The sequence below is a fragment of the Octopus bimaculoides genome, chromosome 1 (assembly GCF_046866305.1).
Source record: "Octopus bimaculoides isolate indiv1 chromosome 1, ASM4686630v1, whole genome shotgun sequence".
NCBI classification, from domain to species: domain Eukaryota; kingdom Metazoa; phylum Mollusca; class Cephalopoda; order Octopoda; family Octopodidae; genus Octopus; species Octopus bimaculoides.
Genome location: NC_142928.1, coordinates 72,283,576 through 72,305,694, shown reverse-complemented (window position 1 = coordinate 72,305,694; position 22,119 = coordinate 72,283,576). Strand labels below are relative to the sequence as shown.

The 22,119-nt window shown below is 32.9% G+C and overlaps 1 protein-coding gene across 4 annotated transcripts in view; it reads right to left on the bottom strand.

The window, feature by feature from the left end:
- The window catches only part of LOC106879034 (ubiquitin carboxyl-terminal hydrolase 47), an 88,040-nt gene that overhangs the window by 5,488 nt on the left and 60,433 nt on the right, over positions 1-22,119 (bottom strand). For all 4 annotated transcript variants that reach the window (XM_089352148.1, XM_014928438.3, XM_014928439.3 and 1 more), the window contains 14 exons: positions 20,173-20,249; positions 19,855-19,910; positions 18,503-18,615; positions 17,434-17,538; positions 16,446-16,653; positions 15,692-15,807; positions 14,430-14,546; positions 13,069-13,189; positions 12,086-12,961; positions 8,913-9,004; positions 7,454-7,534; positions 6,065-6,145; positions 4,741-4,856; positions 2,401-2,519 (listed from right to left, as the gene is read on the bottom strand). In XM_089352148.1, the coding sequence (XP_089208274.1) occupies positions 2,401-2,519; positions 4,741-4,856; positions 6,065-6,145; positions 7,454-7,534; positions 8,913-9,004; positions 12,086-12,961; positions 13,069-13,189; positions 14,430-14,546; positions 15,692-15,807; positions 16,446-16,653; positions 17,434-17,538; positions 18,503-18,615; positions 19,855-19,910; positions 20,173-20,249 (2,278 nt within the window). The remainder of the gene's footprint in view (positions 1-2,400; positions 2,520-4,740; positions 4,857-6,064; positions 6,146-7,453; positions 7,535-8,912; positions 9,005-12,085; positions 12,962-13,068; positions 13,190-14,429; positions 14,547-15,691; positions 15,808-16,445; positions 16,654-17,433; positions 17,539-18,502; positions 18,616-19,854; positions 19,911-20,172; positions 20,250-22,119) is intronic.

Genomic DNA, 22,119 nt, shown 5'->3' with positions numbered 1-22,119 from the left:
AAATCATTTTTTACAACATTCCAGCAGATTTGAATGAAAATATGTTAGTTGCTGTCGTGTACATCACAGGAGAACAACTTCATCATTAAACACATTGTTGCACATGGGAATTGTTGTTCTCCTACGACAAAGACAATAGTGATTCACATAGCTGCATTCAAATTTCACAGAGTGTGTATTAAAAATAAATATGCAAATCATCTTTATTAAAACAATTATATGTTAAAATATTTTTCTTCCTGCAGAGCTTTATCAATTTGTTTTTATTCAAACAAAAGTGAAAAGAAAATGAAAACAGATGTTAATTGCAGCATCTTAAATCAAGTAAAAATGGGTAACTATGAAAATCACATAATCTGTGGAGCATGCTTAAATATTTAATAGCCAACTCAACAGATATTCATTTTCATAAGCTTTACAGGAGAAACTTTCTCATAAGGATGATGCATTTTTTTAAAAATAAATATTTGAGATAACAAAAGAGTGTGGTTTTAAATAAGTTGGACAATTGTTTAACCCTTCATAAATATATTAGGTTGTAAGCCATGCAACACAATCTTATGCAACATGAAGTACAAAGTTGCCAGCAAAGCACTTAGAGTGTTTGGGTTTAGTCCCGCTGCATGTCACCTTGAGTAAGTGTCTTCCATTATAGACCCAAGCCAATGAAAGCCTTATGAGTGGTCTTGATAGATGGAAATTGAAAGAAATCTCTGTGTGTGTGTGTGTGTGTGTGTGTTTTCCCTTCTTACTTGTTTCTTTCTTTTCAAAGTTTAATATTGGTTGATATTTTTTCAAAAGAGCATTTTGTTGAATTCATTTTTTTTGTTTTTCAAGAAATTTTTTTCCCATAAAATTTCTTCCTTTTTTAAATCATATTTTTTAAGCATTAAATTTTCATAAAAAAAAAGCAAGTACCAGTACCATCGTTAGCCCGTTATCATACGGTTTACACCTACATACCGTGGTGGGGTGATGGTTGGGTTTAATGGCTTTTGAGTTATTTTGCACACAGAGGGACAGACAAACCAATGGAAACAGAACCTCCTTCGTTAGCGGAGGTAATAATTTATTATCATTGCAAGAAAAGAGAGCGGAAAATGAAGGAATGTGAAAATCGAAAAGTTGCTGACGTGTCAGTTTCAGCCATTCCAAGTTGACGTGAAACGCTCCTGTCTTGATTGGAAAAGGCTGAGCTGACTACAGTATCTAGTAAATCGTTACATGGCTTAAAAAATAAGATTACTTGGCACTTATGGAAAAATGTTGGTGGGTGGAGTATTTGCAAGCATTCTTCCAAATGTCAATTAGCATGGCAAATGTCTTGAATTTGCAAAAATATTTATATCTTTAAAAAATATGTATTATTATGTTTGAATGAAATTGCGATAAAATTAATGGAAGTAAAAATTTAAATTTTGATTTTTCAAAAATCGCCAATTTTTTGCCATTCGATAAAAAATTTTATAAATGAAATAATTTTAAATGCAAATTCTAAAAGAAACAATATAATTTCAAAAAAATACATTTAGAACTATTAAAAGTAAAAATCATCTGATATTTAATCCAATATAAATTACTTCTTAAAAAAATTTTTTAAATTTGCGCTTAAAAGACATTCCAAAAAACGTTTATGGTAGTGTCGGGGTTTCTGTCTTAGTTTTTATTTATGGCAGTGTCAGGGTTTCTATGTTAGTTTTTATTATATTAATATTAATTATGACCTGCGGTGGGCTGGGCCACAGTAATAACAATGAAAATCGATAGACCTCTCACATAACACAAAAGAGCGTATTAGGTTTGAGTGGCTGAAAGAAAGTCAGAAAATGACAAGGACACGAAAACGCAAACAAAATTTTAATTAATGAATTAAAAATAAAATTTAAAAAATACAAATTGGACTATTACATGAGTTAGTTCATATAAATAAATAATAGGGCCTGGGCGTACATTAGGCATTTATAGACGAGCATGTCATTCGAGGCTCTACATTTTGTTGAGACTCGCACTCAGCCATGCTTGTCTAATATATAGAACTTATTGGCACAAGCATGGCTATGTGGTTGTTTGCAAACCATGTAGTCTTGAGTTCAATCTCATTACAAGGTACCTTGGGCAAATGACTTCTACTATAACCCCAGACAAACCAAAGTGAGTGAACTTGGTTAATGGAAACTGAAAAAAGCCAGAGTGAGTGTGTGTGTATATATGCCCTTGTCTTAATAACCTGTGATAATTGTAAACAACCATCACTGTCATACAAACAACATCATTTGTTTCCAGTCTTCCATGTAAAGCATGTCTGGCCATTGGAAAATATTACTTTGCTTAGAAACAGATAAGGGTTGGCAACAGAAAGGCAATTTTGAATAATAGAATGAATTAAGCTTATGAAGTTACCTTCCAAAACTTCCAGAAAAATTTCCCAGTGAGTATATAATGAAATGTCATCATCATATAATTGATTGTCTAAATAAACTGCACCAGGATTTTTCCAAGATTTCTTTCGTAAACGGCATCTGATTATAGCAAATGGTGAATAAAATTATTGGTGAAAGGAATTGTTCAAATTTATGCATAAGTAAATTTTTCAATGAACATTTGAAAATAAATACATATCTTAGAGATAAGAAAATCCTACTTGAAATAAATTAGTCCACTATGACAGAAGAAGCAAAAACAGAAGAAAAGATTAATCAAAAATAAGAACATTCAAAACTGTTCACAGAGAAACCTTGATTGCCAAAATTTTATAAAATCCCAAAGTTTAACAAAAAGCAACGGAGCATATTTACCACTGTCCTATACTATTTTATATTTGGATTTATAAACATTTCATCTGCCCAGTCACACTGATTTTAGATATAGATATGAATTAATATCACTATCTCTTTTATTCAAAGCGTCCTCATCTTGAGAAATAGCATTGTCTTGGAATGAAGGATGACAGCTAAAGAAGTGCTACTGAAATATGAGACTGAGCCAGCAACTGATAAATCCAACTCCACTCAGTTAACTATTTCACCTGGAGATGCTAGTCATCATAACAAATGATTTTTGCATCTGAGAAAAATTACCATTTTTTTCACACTAACAACATACAGCATCTCCAGCTGGAAAGTTTCTGCAGTTGTATCTATGTTTCCCACATCCCAACACAAAAAGTTTCCAAAGTATCTACTGAGCATTCTCTTTCATAACGGCAGTAGTATTTTACAAGGTTATACAAACATTCTTTAGAGCTAAAGTCCAATGTCCTTGTTGTAAAACAGCTGATTCCAAACCCATTGTTTTGTTTCTGAGAATGAATCTTATACTATTCAATGTTATTTCAAAAATAAAAGAGTCATTATCAAACTTTTCTTTCAGACCTTGAAATTTCTAGTCAAAGAATGTGACTTCCTTGAAGTAACATTCCTCAGGAGTTTTAAGGGATTTAGTTGGCTGGTATTTGAAAGGCACAAGTTGAAGTCTCACAAAAACCTCATTCACAACTTAATTTATTGTATCTTCATAATTGTCACAAACTGCAGTAAATTTAATTATTTTGTAAGACACAATGCTTTGAAGGGCATATAGTCTGTTGCCATTAGGAATGTAGCAAGAAAACTTTCAAACCAATGTTTGAATACTGAAGAGAGCAATACCAATAAAGAAATTGTGCTGAGAGTTTCAGGGCACTGAACATTCCATATTTGATTCATCAAATAAATTGTAAATCATCGTTTAATAATGCTAGGTTTCAACATCTGGCATAAAATAAGGTGGAGCATCTATTCATCATGTGATTCATCAATTATCAAAAGAACAATGAATCGAAGTAACATAGTTGATTAGGAAAAAGCCGACCAATTCGCTGCTGTATTTGCAAGAGAAAATTTTGGAATAAGCTAGACCAATCCAAGGGACACAACAGCGTCAACACTTTCACGTTCTCAATGAATAGTTACAAATAATGAAACACCAGAGAACATTTTGTAGATGAACAGTATTGAAAGTAAAAGTTGACAAATACAAAGATGAAAAATTAGTGAAACTAAAACAAAATGAAAAATGAGTTACTTTCAAGTTAGATAATGGCTTTGTCTTTCATTAACAATTCAAATGCTTCATAATTGAGTTCTTTTGAAAGTCACTTGTCATGATTAATAGTGACTGCTAGTTCTGAAAAACTTTCTATATTTTTACAAATAATTTTGAGATTTTCACATATTTAAATTTTCCATGGGGTTTCATCAATCGTAACATGTCAACTAGTAGGCTGATATTATCATGCTAGATTCTAAAATTACCCAATCTATAGACAGATTTTAATTACTTAAGCTTAATATTGTTTCAATGGAAAACTTCTATGACTAATAAGGAAGATATATATGAGATGAAGATATATTATAAAAGAAAAATATAAGATTTAAACATAAGTTTCTAGAAATGATATTATAAACGTATCATAATCCCCATCTTAATGTCCACTTTCCATGCTTGCATGGGCTGGATATATATTGAGGAAAATTTTGTCACATTAACCCTCACATTTTTGCAAGTTGAATAATATTGCAAAACTAAGCATTCAAAAAATTTTAGGAAATAAACATTTAATGGCTTATGTCTAGCCTACCAATATTAGAACAAAAGTAATGTTATACTTTACACAAATATTAATGATTATTTGAACATAAAGTTCAGCACTTGGCATTGACTTAAATAGTTTTTGAAGAACTCACAAAATAAATGTCTTACCTTGAAAGAGGTATGTCTAAATTGCACTGCTCTTTAAGTTCAGCTAATATTTGCTTCTTAGATTCAAGGACACTCATCCGCTTAGCAAATATTGTTTCAATGAGAAATTTACAAGGCTAATGAAGAGAATAACAATATTATTTTTACTTGGGAAAATAAATAAATAACTGATATATAGTAAAAACCTCTTATTAGAATGGCTATTGTTATCAAAGTTAGCAGGGATTAAATACACTCAGAATATTGTTACATCCTTTGCCTAAAGTTATCTGTTGCTTATCTCAACAAGTGGCTTCCAATGAATTACACATTTTAATTCTTTGTACAATAATTTTCTTTTTTTTTAAAGTTAAAAAGCGTGGGCTAAGTTTTTGAATAGCTGCATTTTTGGATCGAGTATTTTTACATCTTCTTGTGAAACAAATAATGGTATAAAAATGAAACAGAAACGTCACCTATTTCAGCAAGACAGATTTAATATAGCAGAGTAATGGGCAATAGTTTAAACAAATAACCTTTTAGCCTACAGTCTAGTCATACCTTCAATTGATTCATAACATTACAGAGTACATATCATTAATTGTATGCAAGTGTATTACTGTTTACATAGGGAACTAAAAGTGGCAATATAAAGTTATATGACAAAATCTTTAACCCTTTTGAGATACAGTGTTTTGGTATGTGTAGCCAAAAAGACCAAAATATTTTTTCTGTTGAGATTGAAATTGATGCATGCATGTAGAAAATAAAGGATAAAGTGCCTGAAACTATTTTATTAGTATGTAAAACTATATATATTATATAGTTTTATATTATATCAACTGAAAGACAATCTCTGATTGGCTATACACAACACATTTGTTTCATCAGGCTGATAAATTGGCCCCAAAGTCTTTTCAGCTTGTATCACTAGGGCCAATCAATTGGCCTGAGTGTCCCAAGAGAGTTAATAATACTAATTTCCAAAATAATCTGATTCAAATATCTTTATTTTTATTATATTAAAATTCAGATATAGGAATTAGTTTAAGAGCTTGCAACTCACTCTAAGAGTCTTTTTTTGCACTTCTGAGAAGTGCTATCCATTTACAACAGAATTTACAGATAAGAATTTATTCAAGATGAATAGCATTAATAAGATGTCTTTCTAAAAACAATAGTTAAATTTTTAATTTTTAAAATTAATATTCTGTCTAAATAAATTGCAATATCAAATCGAAGTAAAAATCTGATATATATAAATGAAATAAACAGGAAATTCCTTTTTCAAAGATAGTGAAGTGATATATATTATATATATATATATATATATATAATAACTTACCTCAGGTTCATCTACCAATAACTGATAAACTTTTACACGATACTCGCCAGGCCGTAAGGCACGACCTAATTTGATATTCAGCTATAATGAAATTAAAAAGACATTTTAAATATTCTAGATATTTAAAAAAATGCAAACAAAAATGCTCGTGAAGTTAAAATTCAAAATACTTTTGACCTTCTATGACTTTGAATAGTTGCCTATATTACTAAGATCCTCAAAGTAACTGTGATCCCTAAGCCTGACAATCTGTGTGTAACACACACACACACACACATATATATATATATATATATATATATATATACAGAGAAAGAGAGAGAAAGAGAGAGAGAGATAATGCTAAAACCTTGGAATTAGCCTTCCTGTTTAGATACAAAAATATTTCAAACACTATCAGCTCAAATAAGGGCTACATCAAAATACTGCTCATACATTTGGAATAGCATGCACACTGACGAACATGCACACTGACATTGCACATCCAGCAAAGCATACTAGCTTCATTTCTTTCAACCCTACACATGTCCTTGGCTGTCACAGCCCATGTTTCACTGCCATATAGCATAGGTATTCACACACAGGCATCATACAATCTGCCTTCCACTCTGAGGGAGAGACTCTTTGTTGCCAGCAGAAGTAGGAGCTCTCTGAACTTTGCCCAGCCTAATCTCATTCTCACAGCCATACTCTCGGAGCATCCACCTCTGCCACTAATTTGGTCACCTAGACAACAGAAGCTATCTACTACCTCTAGCTTACCTGCCTGGCAGTTGATGGAGTCTATTTTCTGTACATTTTCAGTGTTTATTGTACCTGTGCATCTTCCACATACAAAAGCTAGTTTCCCTATTAACCTTCCTCTGATATTGCTGCACCTCCAATGTGTCCAAAGCTTACACTGGGTGCATTTTATGGAGTTTCTACCTACACCATTTCGACAGATCAAGCAGGGCCATAGAAAAAACATCATTTTAATTCCCACTTTTCCCATGCTTGCATGGGTCAGACAGAATTTATTGAGGTAGATTTTCTACAGCCAGATGTCCTTTCCCTATTTCCAAGCTAAGTACTATTTCCCCAATTATCTTAAATCTTGTTCTGGTAATTTCAAAAACAAAAAGATAAAACTTTCAGTATAAGTTGTAATAGCAACTGATTCCAGAATCAAAATCATTTAACCTTTAATAGTCACCTTCTTATTACTAAATTTTAACTTCTGCATTTATTTTTTTTTTTATAAAACAACTTTAAACATTTGATTTGCAATTTTGAAAAGTTAACATTATTTCTTTAACATGAAAATAATGCTGAAATCTATATTATTCACAAACACTACAATACATCTGAATATCAAAGAAATATTTTTAAATAAATAAATAAATAAACCTTTCCATCTTCAAGAAATGACAAATTCTCATTCAGTTGCGTACTTTCAAATTCTTGATTGTTAGAGTAAACTTTGAAAACCTATTGAAATGAAAAACATAAGATGTTACTTTAGAACAATAAACTAGAGCAAAAATACTTTCAGCAATCTTAATATTAAAATAAATCTACTTTCAGAACAACATGTAAGTTTGTGTGCATGTGCATGTGTGCACACACATATGTTCCTTATGGATTTAAAAACTGAGTTGCTGATTTTGATGTATGAGAAATAAAAAGATTCGGTAATCTTTCAGCTACCGAATAAAGTATGTTTTTAGCACAACTCTTTTTTACTACAAAAATAACCTCAAAAATGAGGTCAAGTCACACGATTTTGAGGTCATTAACTAAAGGAGGCAACTCTGCCTGAACAATCTAGGTAGAGTTTTACCAGGAAATGAAACTTCAAAGATATACCATCAACTTTGTTAGTATTGTTTAGTAGATAATCTTTTAATGTGAAGTGTGTTTGTCTGTGTTTTGTTTAACTCAGACTTGCAGACTCATTGCATAGTTTTTTGGGGGGTTTTTTCTTCCTGAAATACTGTAAATGTGTCATTCTTTCGATGAAAGAGAGTGTTTTAAGAGAGATTTGGTTGTTATTTGCAATAGCTTAAGTTACCACAGACATACTTCTGTGTGTGTGTGTGAGTGTGTATGTGTGTGTGGTGTGTGTGTGTGTGCATGCGTGTGTGTGTGTGTGTGTGTGTGTGTGTGTGTGTGTGTGTGTGTGTGTGTGTGTGTGCGTGCGTTTTTGTTGTGATGTAAAAAATACTTTTTCTCAGAATATTTTGCACAATTTTTTAAGAGATGTGGACATCTTTCTTACTGCTAACCATTGTTAATTGTTGGAAATAGATTGAGATGTACATATACTGTTATCATATAGAGTGGAAGTTCAATACGAAGTTCTGAACTCATTATCTTGTGGTTAGTAATCCAGTACCTTAAATTTGGAACCATTAAGTCTTTGAAGGGGTATCACCTTCAAAAATTTAATTGATCATACTGACCTCAGTACATATTTCAATCTGACATTTATTTTATAGATCTGACATTTATTTTATAGATCTCTGCTTGATGATCTGCTAACTTTGAAACATAGTGGGACACAATAATCGATTTAACAACAAATGTAAACACACACACACACACACACACTAGGTGCAAGACTGACTGTGGTTGAAAAGTATGCTTCCCAACCACATGGTTCCACGTTCAGTCCCTCTGCATAGTACCTTGGGCAAGCGATTTCTACTATAGCCCTAGGCCAACCACAGACTTGTGATTGAATTTAGTAGATGGAAATTGCAGAATTTAATATCAGAATTTCAAAACAAAGTTATGTGTTTTAAAAATATAGTCGTAAAAACTACAAAATACTTAATATAAGAATATAAAAAGTTATAATACTTACTTTAAAATTTTCAGAAGATAATCCAATGTATGGTTCCAATTCTTTCTTGAAATCCTCCAGAGTTATTCTTTTATCGACATTCACAATCAAAGCTTGAGACATAAAAACAAATACATATAAATTATTGTTGTATATGCATTTTTACCAAAGATATAAAATTTGAAATATGGACTAGTCATAGGCAACAGGACAGCAACAATGTCTACGTATATAACACAATCAGTACTTACAGATGAGCAAAATGGCCCTATCTATAGTACATTTGCATTTACTGATGCAAAGAAAGAGGCATAGAAATACTTCAAAGGGTTACTGAATGAGTTGGGTAGAGAGAGTGAGAGAACTATTACACAGACACAATAGAGAGAACAGCCACTGAATTTGATAGTTATAATTGAAAATGTGATTGACTGAGGGAGGATATGAAGATGGGGAAAACAATTGGACCACCAGGGATAGTGTGAGATGTTGAAAATATTCAGCAACATAGGACGTGTGTCACTCACATAGACAATCAAATTGTAAAGAGATATACCATACCCAATAACTAGCCTAGCAGTATTAGCAACTACAACACAGGCAAAGGAGGTGCTCTAGAAGGAAGAAACAACCAATCTATCAAACTGGTAAACTCAGTTATAAAAGGAACATGATAAACTTATAGCACAACCAGTAAGAAAGAAAATTGATTTGAAGGAGATACAAATTAAGTCTGTTCTAAGACAAATGTTCTTAATAATGAAAAACTACTGACATTCTTAGCTTAAAGTAAGCCATTAGCATTTGTCAACCATGTTTGGTAGTTAAACTTCCACTGATTGACTTGTGAAAGCAAATACTGACAAGCTATCAGCAAGGTGAGAGTTAGCAACAAGTTCAATGATAGTTGTCAATGAAGGTAGTTGTAAAACAGGGTTCATTTATCAGCTTCTGCATATTTATTACATAGTTTTTCAGGTCAAAACAGAGGAGTTTAAAACTGATTGCTCATGGGAACGCCTCTATTTTGATGGTTTAGTTCTCATTGTTGAATATGTAAAAGAATTAGAGAAGAAATTCCAAATGTGAGGCAAAAAGTCTAGAATCAAAAGCTTCAAAGTAAACCTAACGGGAAAGAAGACATGCTACTGTCATGGAGATGGCCATGCTCAATATGCAGAGAAAGAATATGTAGGAATGTCATATTCATGAAAACTGTATGCACACAATAACTTCACAGGCAAGCTGACAAAAGAAAGAATTCACCTGCAGCAAATGCACAAGAATATTTAGCAGTAAACACACCCATAAAATAAATTATTCTTTCAAGAGCCTGAGAAGAAGTTGATAGCTTCTCTTACCTCATTAACCTACTTAGTAGCAGAAGCAGGTATGCCTAGTTGCGAGCGCAAGAGCAGGGAGTGCACTGGCTATAACTTCTGTTAGCAACAAAGAGATTCACTCTTTGAGTGATGGAAATATGGTATGATGTTCAGGTATGAAGTGCAATGAACATTAAATGAACAAGATCTACAAAGGCTCAAAAGAAATAAAACAAGCACACTCCATTGAATGTGTAATGTTAAGTGCATATGAATGCTGGAAGAGAAATGAACTGAAAGAAAAACTGGATGTATTAAGAATTAGATGTAGCATGCAATAAAGAAGGCTCCACAGGTATGGATAATTGATATATATGGAGGATAACAGTAGTACCAAGTGATTTAAGTGGAATAAACCTGCAGAAGAGGAAGATCAAAGAAGTAATAGTGAAAGCTTATCTAAAGAAGTTAAAATTTAAGGAGATGAGAAAGAAGTGCAACAGTAAAACACTGTGCTGGAAAAGACCAGCTCAGTTAATGCCATTATGCAAAACAGAGGTAAACATGACATTTATAGGAAGAGGAATTCAGGAAGTTGTAACAGTTTTGTTTTCCCAAAAATGATGAAAGATTTATAAAACAATTCAATTGTAAAACAAGACCAGATCATGCATTGAGTTCAAAAAAATTATTACTACACATGAGACAAAGATAACATTTATATTCAAAAATAGCATAGTTTGAAGTCATAATTTCTGCTCTGCAGTTTACATATATCTTCATCTATAGAATGGTAGTGTTGTTTTTTATTTTCTATAAAAAAATTATTTTTTACAAATGTGCTTTCTTAACATTAATCACATAATGACTAAGTCAGAATGAAATCAAGGCTTCATAAAGACAAAATCACACAAGCAATTTTATGCTTTCCTCAGGGATTCAACACAATCACTAGAACAAATTTTAAATTCATGAACATGGTTAACACTTCAATCTGACCTTCAACTGAGTTGATTAAAAAATCAGCTTTCAGTCATTGTGAGTAAATCTGAAGTAGTAAAAAGAAAACATTTAGTCCACTCGTATCAGACATACAAACCTGAACTATGCAAAGCTTGATAGTCTTAGAAAGGAAACAGAAATCTCAATATATCCAACAAAATTCAAGGAAAGATCATATCTTTTTAAGACTGTCAAAAGCTATGAACCGATCTGCTTTTTTTTTTTTTTTTTACATAATGAAATATTTATCTAAAATAATGCATCACTTCTTTGGCATTTAAATCAACTACTCTGAATGTTAATTTTACTAATCAAAATTCAATAAAAGTCAACTCAAGAAATTTTAAGGCTAATGTTGATGAATTAATCATGACAAATAATATACATGTGAGTCCTACAGTCAAAATACATAATAACCACCATTCACTTTTATACAGATTGCACTCCTGTTTTTTTTTTTATTTTGCAATAATTAATCTACATAGTCATAGTTAACAATTTGTTTTGTTTTGTTTTTTGTTGTTTTTACATATAACTTCCACTTAAAATTTTCAACACATGCATATTTTTTGCACATGCAACTGAAGTGACTATTAATCATATACACTCTTTAATTTAGGCCTTAACCCCAAACTACCATGGTTTCAAGTTTCTAAACTGATGTCAGCTACACCTGTCATGGTAAGTTTTTATATGTTAATGAAATGAATCCTGCTCAATTATATAGACAAAGAAAAGAGAACACCGCATTAGATTAGAACAAACAGAAACAAAGTAGTGATAATTTAGCCATATTTATCAAAGTAAAATAAATTTAAATTTAAATTAATCAATCATAAATTACAAAGGAGTTAAAACATAGTTACTTACTTCTTTGACCAAGAGCATCTGTATTTTCTGTTGCTTCAAAATAGTGTCTGTATTCCTCATTGTCCAATTCTTTATCAATACATTCATGGTTACAAATGCTATCAGTATCTTTTTCACATTGAATTGATGTGTTCAGTTCACAATTCTCTTCTAGTGACTCTAAATTTAAAGCATCATTGGTAACTAAGTCTTCTTTACCACCCCTGCTGGCTCTATCAGGGCCTATAACATCAATATTGCTTTGGCTAATTTCACTGGCCCAGTCATCCATAATCATGTTTCCCAGAGGGATGGGTATTGTGCACCATCCAGTAATATCAGAAGAAAACTTATTGCAATTATTTATGTCCTCAGAGTTATCATCTCTGTAATTTGGAGTTAATGGACTAATAACTGGCATGCTATCAACTATCGGGGAATTTAATGGACTTTCATCCATTGATTCCCGGCCTGTGGAAGGACTAGCAATGTCATCAGTACAATAAGACACAACATTACCACTATCACTTTGTGTGTAACCTGTTTTCGAAAGACGGAAGTTTAATTGCTGCATTTTTGTGTGTATTATATTGCTTCCTGTAGTTAATGGTAAATATGTCTTTGATTTCGTTGTAGAAGAGGTATTTGATCTGATGATTGGAGTGGTGCCATCAATTTCATGAGGGCCAGACGCTCCATCAGCACCAATCACAGCAGCAGGATAAGCCGAATTGTCATCACAGCAAGAAATTACGTCTCTTGTATACTCTTCTTTTCTATAATCGTTCTTGAAGTTCTTTACAGGAGATCCAGGAGAATCATCACCGTTGCTGGTAGCAGAATTATTTTTTGAGAATGGCAAATAGTTGGCATAGTTCTTATAGTCTCCAACTTGCACTTAAAAACAAATAAAAAAAAAAAAGGAAAAATTAAATAAGAATCATAAAAAATAAAATTTGTTAAAAACAAGTAGTGATGAACATTCTTAATAGTTAAATACTCACTTTTGGATGGTATATTCATGTAAATTCGAATGGTGTTTTGATGTCTATCTAGTAACTTGTAGAATTTACTTCTTGTAAAAGTCACATCAGAATCTTCACTACCTGAATATTCTATGAAAACCTATTGCCACAAAAATAAAATAAAAACAATATTTTATAGTATTGCCCTTGTGTAAGAAAAAGAAGTTTAAAATAGTCAAATAAATTTTAAATCAATGAAATTATTAAATCAATCGATAATAAACCAACAATTTAAGGTAGATTGTATGATGCACGTGTGTGAACTGCCATGCTACATGGTAGCGAAACATGGGCCATGACTGCTGAAGACATGCGTAGGCTCAAAAGAAATGAAGCTAGTATGATCCACTGAATGTCAGTGTGCACACACAACAGAGTGTAAGTGCCCTGAGAGAAATGTTGGACATAAGAAGTATCAAATGTGGTGTGCAAGAAAGACGACTGTGCTGGTATGGTCATGTGCTACGTATGGATGAGGAGAGCTGTGTGAAGAAGTGTAACTCCCTAAAAGTGGAAGGAATCCATGGAAGAAAGAGACCTAGGAAGACATGGGATGAAGTGGTGAAGCATGACATTTGAACATTGGGCTTCACAGAGGCAATGACAAAAGACTAAGACCTCTGGAGATATGCTGTGATTGAGAAGACCCGGCAAAGAAAGTGAGATCACAGTTGTAGCCAACCCCAGTGTTGCATAACCAGCCATTTAAAAAGTACCTTTGAAGCATTGGGCGACATACTGTGCTTGAGGAGACCTATTGAGTCAAGTAAATCAAATGGAAATTGCAGTTGTGGCTGATAACAGTGCTGGTGGCATGCAATAAGCACTATTCATGCGCAGGTTGTTGCCAGAGCTACCTGACTGGCTCCCCATGCCAGTGACACGTAAAAAGCACCATCCGAACATGGTTGATGCCAGCCCCCACTGCCCCGACTGGCTCCTGTGCTGGTGGCACGTAAAAAGCACCATCTGAATGAGACCAATGCCAGTGCCACCAGACTGGCTCCCACGCCAGTGACACATAAAAAGTATCCACTACACTCTTGGAGTGGTTGGCGTTAGGAAGGGCATGCAGCTGTAGAAACACTGCCAGATCAGATTGGAGCCTGGTGTGGCCTCCAGGCTTGCCAGTCCCCAGTCAAACCTTCCAACCCATGCCAGCATGGAAAACAGATGTTAAATGATGATGATGATGAATTTAAATTACATACAAATCTAATTAGCATGAAAATTTTGAACAAATCTTCATACTAATTAAATCAAAAGTTGATATTTATATTGTTCAGTAACAATAAATTACTATAAAGTGGCAGCATTTAAAATTATCTTCAAGAAATTACTTTATTGCAACGGAAAAAATTTTCTGACTTCAGAGTTTCTTCAGGTGAGGTAAGCAATCGAAGATCTGAGTAAAGTTCCAGACAGCAGCGCATATGGGTCACAGGAACATTTAATGTCTACAAAAGAATAGTTACATTACAGTAAGACATACAACAAATATACAAAGACTGTTAGAAGAGGAAGGAAAGAAAATAAAGAGAAAAAGAAGTTGAGAGAGAGAAGCAGTAGTTGAGCTAGGGAGAAAGACAATCAACAGGAGAGAGAGAGAGAGAGAGCAAAAGACAGCCAGCAGTTGACCAAAAGAGAAGGAGATAAGCAGTAGTAGCACAAGAGAAAGAAAGAATAATTGTTGAGCAAGAGAATGAAAGAATAATTGTTGAGCAAGAGAGAGGAGCAGTAGAAGCTAAGCAAAGGAGGACTAGCAGAAGCTGAGCAAGGGAGAGGGAGAAATAGCAAAAGTTGAGCTAGGAAGGAGAGGAGTAGTAAGAGTTGAGGAAAAGTGAAATAAATGGAGGAGAGGGTGAGGAGTTCAGAGAGGAGAAAGTGATGAAAGTATCAAAGAAGGAAATGTGAAACGGTAGAGAGACAAGAAAGTAAGAAAATTAAGCCTGTAAGAAAGAATGCAATATGGAAAGTAGAGAGAAAGTGGTGGGGAAGAAAGCAATAATAATTGGCAGTTATAAGACCCAGATGATGTAAAACTAGCTTGGACGATAATGTCTATTGAACTGATAAAGCTTTAGAGAGGTCAAGTACTTTTATTTAGGAAAAACATAAGGAACTTGCTTAAGCATGATAAAGTAACAGTATTGTGAGTAAATGATAGATTAAATGATAGCAAAAACAGAGGTAAGATAATGGAATTTAGAAAGTTATGTATCATCTGTGAAAATGCAAAAGTAAATATAATTTTAATGCTTGCCTATTAGCATAAAAATGCCAGTGCATTTTAAAGTCCTTTCAGCATATTAGAAGGGTATTTAAACTTTAATGTTCTTATAATAATATTGACTTGATTCATGAAGTGAAGTTTTTTTTTTTTTCGTTTTTTTATTTGACTTCCTTTGGTTATAAATCCCAATTAATATGGATCTTCCTTGAGTTTTACTGCCTAATAAGCACGTTTCATTAATATTCATAGATAATTTAGTAAGTTATGTCAAAAAAATCGATTATTTTATCCTTGCATATACAATGTTTTTTTTAGCTAATAATACAAAATACAATTTTTAAAAAAAGTGACAATATCAAGATTACTTACTTTTGCAACAAGTTCTTTGAACTCAGCTACTGTATTGCTATTACAAGCTCGCACTGTGACTGGTGAGTGGATGATTTCAGATTCAAGATCTACCAAATGAACCTTTATTGTCACACCTAAGGAGACAAATAGAGTAGCAGATTTATAAAAAATAAAAATTGAAATAATGCAATTCATTATCCTTCATCATCATCAACATCCCTTTTCCATGTTAACATAGGTGAAGAATATTCATTGATGACACATGTAACATGGTCTGTACAAAACCAGCAAGAACTACAATGATCAGTCTATATCTATGTCAGATATTCATTTGTGTAATATCTTACAAGCACCTTAACCACCAAACATATATGCATGTAGTACATTTGCACATGTTCTGTTCTGTATTTGCTTTTTGGCTTAAAGAGGAAGTACAGTACTGATGATCTTTTGCAGGATCTTCAAACCTGGTATGAAGAAGGGAGAAAATGGAGTCACCTCAAACTAAAGACTGGTTTGAATTAAATCCTAGTAGATCCCACTAAATGCACCAAATAGCTAGGTGCTTGTGTTAAATCCAGACACAGGGTAAACATCTCATTCTCATATCAACCAATTCAGAAGTAGAAGCTCATGAGATTTTTATATTTCTTGAAGTATAAATTGATGGATAAATAAAAATAATTAACTTGTTGGGCGTATTAATATTTTCCTTTTCTTCAGCAATCTAAAATTTGCGAAATGTATCTCAAATTTATAAAATTTTACTTACCACCTGGTTTATACTCTTGAAATGTTTGGTCAGGGCGCCGTATCTCTAATAGTAGATCAAATGTGTAAGTTGACTTGACTCCTCCCAGTAGCTTTTCAATGGGGCTGTTTTCTTCGTTTTCAAATGATTTCTCTAGAGCCTCACAATAGTCATCATATTTGACTAATCGACAACAGTCCAGAGAAGCCACATCCTTCAACTGAAACAACTACAAAAGAGTTGACATGAATCATATAAAATGTAAAGATATCCTTACATGTGGATCTCAAACACACTGTTAAAATCCAGATATATAGTATATTGTCCTCAAATTTTAGCACAAGGTCAGCAAGTTCAGGAGAGGGAGCAAGTCGATTACATCGACCCCCAGTGCTCAACTCGTACCTATTTTATCAATCCTGAAAGGAAGATAAGTGAAATCAACTTTGGTGGAATATGAACTCAGAATGTAAAGACAGACAAAATGCTGCTTAGCATTTTGCCTACTGTGCTAATGATTCTGCTAGTTCACTGCCTCAGATACAGAGTATATTCTTTTCTACTCTCGGCACAAGGCTCGAAATTGTTGGGGAGGGAGGGGCAGTCGATTAGATTCACCCCAGTATACAACTGGTACTTAATTTATCGACCCCGAAAGGGTGAAAGGCAACGTCAACCTCAGCAGAATTTGAACTCAGAACGTAAAGACAGACAAAATACCGCTAAGCATTTCATCCAGCATGCTGATGTTTCTGCCAGCTCACCACCTTAGATACAGCCTACTTTTAGGAAAGACTCCATATCAACAATCAGTTTTCAAAGAGTCAAAACAAAATACTAAAGTGACAAAAAAAGAAGAAAAAAAATTCACCATTTCTGGAGCTGTTAGTGGAAACATAACAATTAAGAGAATGTTCTCCTTCCAGCAATAATTCTTTCTTCCAAAATATTACAATCAGTATAAATGATAAATGGAAAAAATTGGTCTCAAAACTCAAAAAAAACTTACATTATAAGCAATTTCTGTTGTCTCTCGTAAGGTTTTATCCTTGTGCACCTCAAGTTTATTTTCCATTTTCACTTGAGTGCCTGGTTTGTAACAAAAGACTTTTATCTAGAACAAAACAAGTAAATATTCTTCAGGGTGCATTACAGAATTCACTCACATTCAAAAAAGGCAACAATAAAACAATCTACAAAAAATATTTCTAGTCATGAAGAAAGATATCATTTTGTAATGCACATGAAAGCTTGATCAAAACGAATTATTATTTTATTATGGATTCAATTAATATCATCAATGCATAAAGAGGTGTCTAAATATCTGTTTATGTGCACTAATTGTAGAGACTATGTATAAACACCATCTGCCTACTGAGTAGTTTACATATAAACAATATATTCTTTCCTTCCTTTCAGACACTAGTAGGGCATTGCCTTCATGGATGTAGCCAATCATGCCAACTCCAGTATATTGCAGTCTTACACTTGTTTTATAAATCTCTATTTGTCAAACTCTTAAGTTACAGAACAAAACAAACAATAACTGATTTTAAACTGGAATAAAGTAAATCAGACACACACACACACACACACACACACACACACACACACACACACACACACACACACAAACATACATGAGAGAGAGAGAGATGCAATTCTGCATGGTTTTTGTTAATAAAATTCCAATCATAAGGTATAGGTTAACCCAAGGCTATAAGCAAAGAAGCTATTGAGTGAGATGAAAGCCAGAACCATTTGAATACAAAGTGAACTTTTCAACATGATCATCATCATCATCATCATTTAACGTCCGCTTTCCATGCTAGCATGGGTTGGACGATTTGACTGAGGACTGATGAAACCGGATGGCAACACCAAGCTCCAATCTGATTTGGCAGAGTTTCTACAGCTGGATGCTCTTCCTAACGCCAACCACTCAGAGAGTGTAAGTGGGTGCTTTTATGTGTCACCCGCACGAAGGCCAGTCAGGCGGTATGTGCACCTATTAAATACAAAACATGTTTTCAATTGTTCAGCCAAAATAAATTCAATTTGTTTTACTTTCACCTTACCTTGCAAGTACATTTATCAATTTCTTGCTGCTTCCTTTCATTTTCTTCTCTTGATCTTAACTCTTCTAATTGAGCTTTCATATGTGGTGGGAAATCTTCTGGAGAAACAAAATCTGCAAGATAACAAAAACAATAATTTAATAGAGCTTACACTAGATAAGGGCTGGACTGATATTAAAAGATGATAAATGAGACTTCTATCAAGTTCTGTTATGTATAATTTTAAACAAACTATACCTAAGAACAAGGAATTTAGCAACAAGATTCCTTATACAAAACAACTAGCGATTATGCAAGAAAAACTCTCCAATATTTGGCACTCTTGATTCTGAAGTCATGTCTGGTTATATATTCCATGATAGAGATAGCACAACACCTCTGACCAACTAATTATACATATACCATGTTTCTAAATTTTATTGCACTTGAGTAAATGATAAGGGCAATATCTAATAAACAGCTTGGAGTGATATATTAAAGCAAGATACAACATCTAGCTTTCATGCAGCTAGAAAAACCCACTTGAAAACGAAATATATACAGTCCAAAAACACAGCACATAGCCAAAGAGAAGTGGGAAGCAATGAAATCAAGGAGGTAAAGGAGTATGTCTACTTGGGACACACAGTGAAGATGCATCAAGACATGGATACTGAAATCTCAAGAATAGGGAGCAGGATGGAATAAAAGATGTGCTCAAAGCAAAACTGGACAAGATTCTACAGGTTAGTTTTTCAGTAGCACCATCCTATCTGTGCCTCTTATATGCAAGTAAGACACAGGCAACAACACAAAGGGTCATGGTAAGATCCCTATGCAAGAAATATCATTCCAAGAGCATATTCAAAATGAGGTAATTAAGAATGAAGTGGTGTTAACAATGTGATTACAGAATACCAAAAGCATAAGTTCCACTGGGTCAGACACATTGCAAAGATTACAGACAATAAGTGGACCTATGTAATTGCTGAGTAATATCCAAGAGATCTGAAAAAGCCTCTCAGAAGACCTACACAATGATGTGAAGTTGATCTAGTTAAACAATATGGGCCAAGATGGAAAAAAAAAACAGAGCAATCAAGAAAGAATTGCCTGGTCAGTGACTACATGTAGCTATTGAATATCTGCTCAAAATATCTCATTTAGAGAACTATCCAAAAAATGGAAATATTTTTTTTTAACTTAAGAAAATAAGCAATATTCATTTTTAAAATACTAAAATGAAAAAAGGGCACTCCACTTGCAGAGAATTAAAACAAAATAAAGAAAAAACTGAACTGATGTAAAAGATATCTAAAATATGTTTGTTCCACATTTCTAGATATAAATTCAAAGAAACTCCATCAATTTACCTGCATTTCTTTCTTTATCGATTTGCCGGTACATTAACATGTAGGCATTGGTAGAGCTGGAAAAAATATATTGAATTTAAGTATATGATAGAATAATTCACCAAAAACATTTGCAGTACTTAAAAAAATTAATGTAATATATTAAGATCTAAGTATAAAATATGTTTACAAATGTATTATTTCAAGACATGGACCTAATATTTTTGTATATAATCGAATTTGATATTAAGTTTCAAAAGTTTGAAATTAATATGAATTGTTTTAGTACCATTTAAAAAAAATAAAGGAAAACCAGAAGACATTTGAAAAGTAATTTACCTAGTGTAAGAAGCTGAATAGTAAGTACGACCTGTATTTGAACCTCCATAGGTTTTCCGGATATCATCATAAGTGATCTACAATGAAAATAAAACTATCATCATCCTCCAATGGCTTTTAAAAAAAAAAAAACTAGTTAATCAAGGAATCTTTGAAAGTAATGTCTCACTCCAGACCCAACAGAATTATTTATATATATATATATATATTCATAAATTAATTCTTTAACAACAAAATATATCTAAGAACAAAGAATTTAGCAACAAGATCCTTGATGCAAAACAACTAACAAATATATATGAAGTCTTGTCAGGTTATATTTTCCATGATAAAGATAACACAACACTTCTGACCAACTAATTACCAAGTTTCTAAAGCAACTGTTAGAAATAAACCAAGCAAACATACATAAGTATTAAAACAAAAAACAAAAACAAAAAAAAACATTAATATAAAACAGTATTTTATTGATATGGACTGATGTAAAAACACCTGAAGATTAATTTAATTACATATTATCTTTAAAACAAAAAATCTGGAACATGGCCACACTTAAGCACTGGTGTTTGTGTCATGTAAAAAGCACTGGCAGCAGTACCATGTAAACAGCACTGTTGATGGTACCACATAAACAGCACAGTTGATAGTGCCATATAAAAAGCAATGGTGACAGTACTGCGTAAAAAGAACTGGTGCTGGTGCCATGTAAAAAGCACCCAGTACACTTTATAGAGTGGTTGGCATTAGGAAAGGCATCAACTGTAGAAACTATGCCAAAACAGACAATGGAACTTGATGAGGCTTCCAGCCTTGCAACACCTGTCAAACCATCCAACCCATGCCAGCATAGAAAACAAATATTAAACGATAATGATGATTCCCCATAAGATAACTCAGAACTTGAAAGGGGCATAACTACATAAATCATTTTGGCAAGTCAAAGCCATTATACAATTTCAGTATTTTCCACTTCAAAATATGTCAAAAATTTACCAATTCTCAATGCTAAAAAACAGAGAATCTGTGAATCTATTTTCTTCAATATAAATAAAAATGTTTGATTTGCTATCAAATCAGAGAAGTTTAACATTTGTTTAATGGTAAAGCACTACTGATGTCATACGACTTGAACTGAATATTTAGATACTTACTTTTATTGATTGTAAATATTTTTTTTCTTGTAAAAATTTTTTTTTGCTTTAAATTTCTACTATTTATCATCAACCTCAGGACTACAAACTACAGTGTTTTCTCAATCATTTCCATCTCTTTCAATTAAACATTTTTTTAATAGACCTTATCATGTTTAAGGAGGAAAACAAAATTAAGTTGTAATTTTTCTTCAGATGAATAACAAATATTCTTCAGAAGATGCTATCTGAAACCATATATTGATCCAACTCTATTCTCTTACCACTAAGTGATCCAGTTTAACTTTCATCCAATCAGTCACTAATGCTCATGACTAATGTCTTGTACTAAATTCTGAGGCCTTGAATAGTCATATTGTGTCCAACAGCTAATGTTAGTGAGTCTTTTAAGAGGGTAACACTGTTTCTGATTCTGTATTTCAACCAAACTTTACTTAATGCTTTAGTAGTTAAACTGACTATATCCAGCCCAAATATTCAATCTGCTTTGCCAGATCTGGCCTCTCTCAAACCTATCTTACAATGTCATAAATAAATAATATCAAAATCTCAAGGCTACAAAATAATGCATGATTAATTCAAAACAATGTGAATAAACAAGCATTACATTCGGCCAAGTAATCTCAATGCTAAAGGGTTAAGACAATACAACACTGAGTAAATAAAAATAGTATCAGTTCTTGCATGATAGCTAGTCTTAAACTACAGTTGACCTGCTACTTTTCCATCTGTGATAGATAATTTTGATTGTTAATTTTTGCAGGTACTCTACAGTAGCACAGGATAACTAATGTGA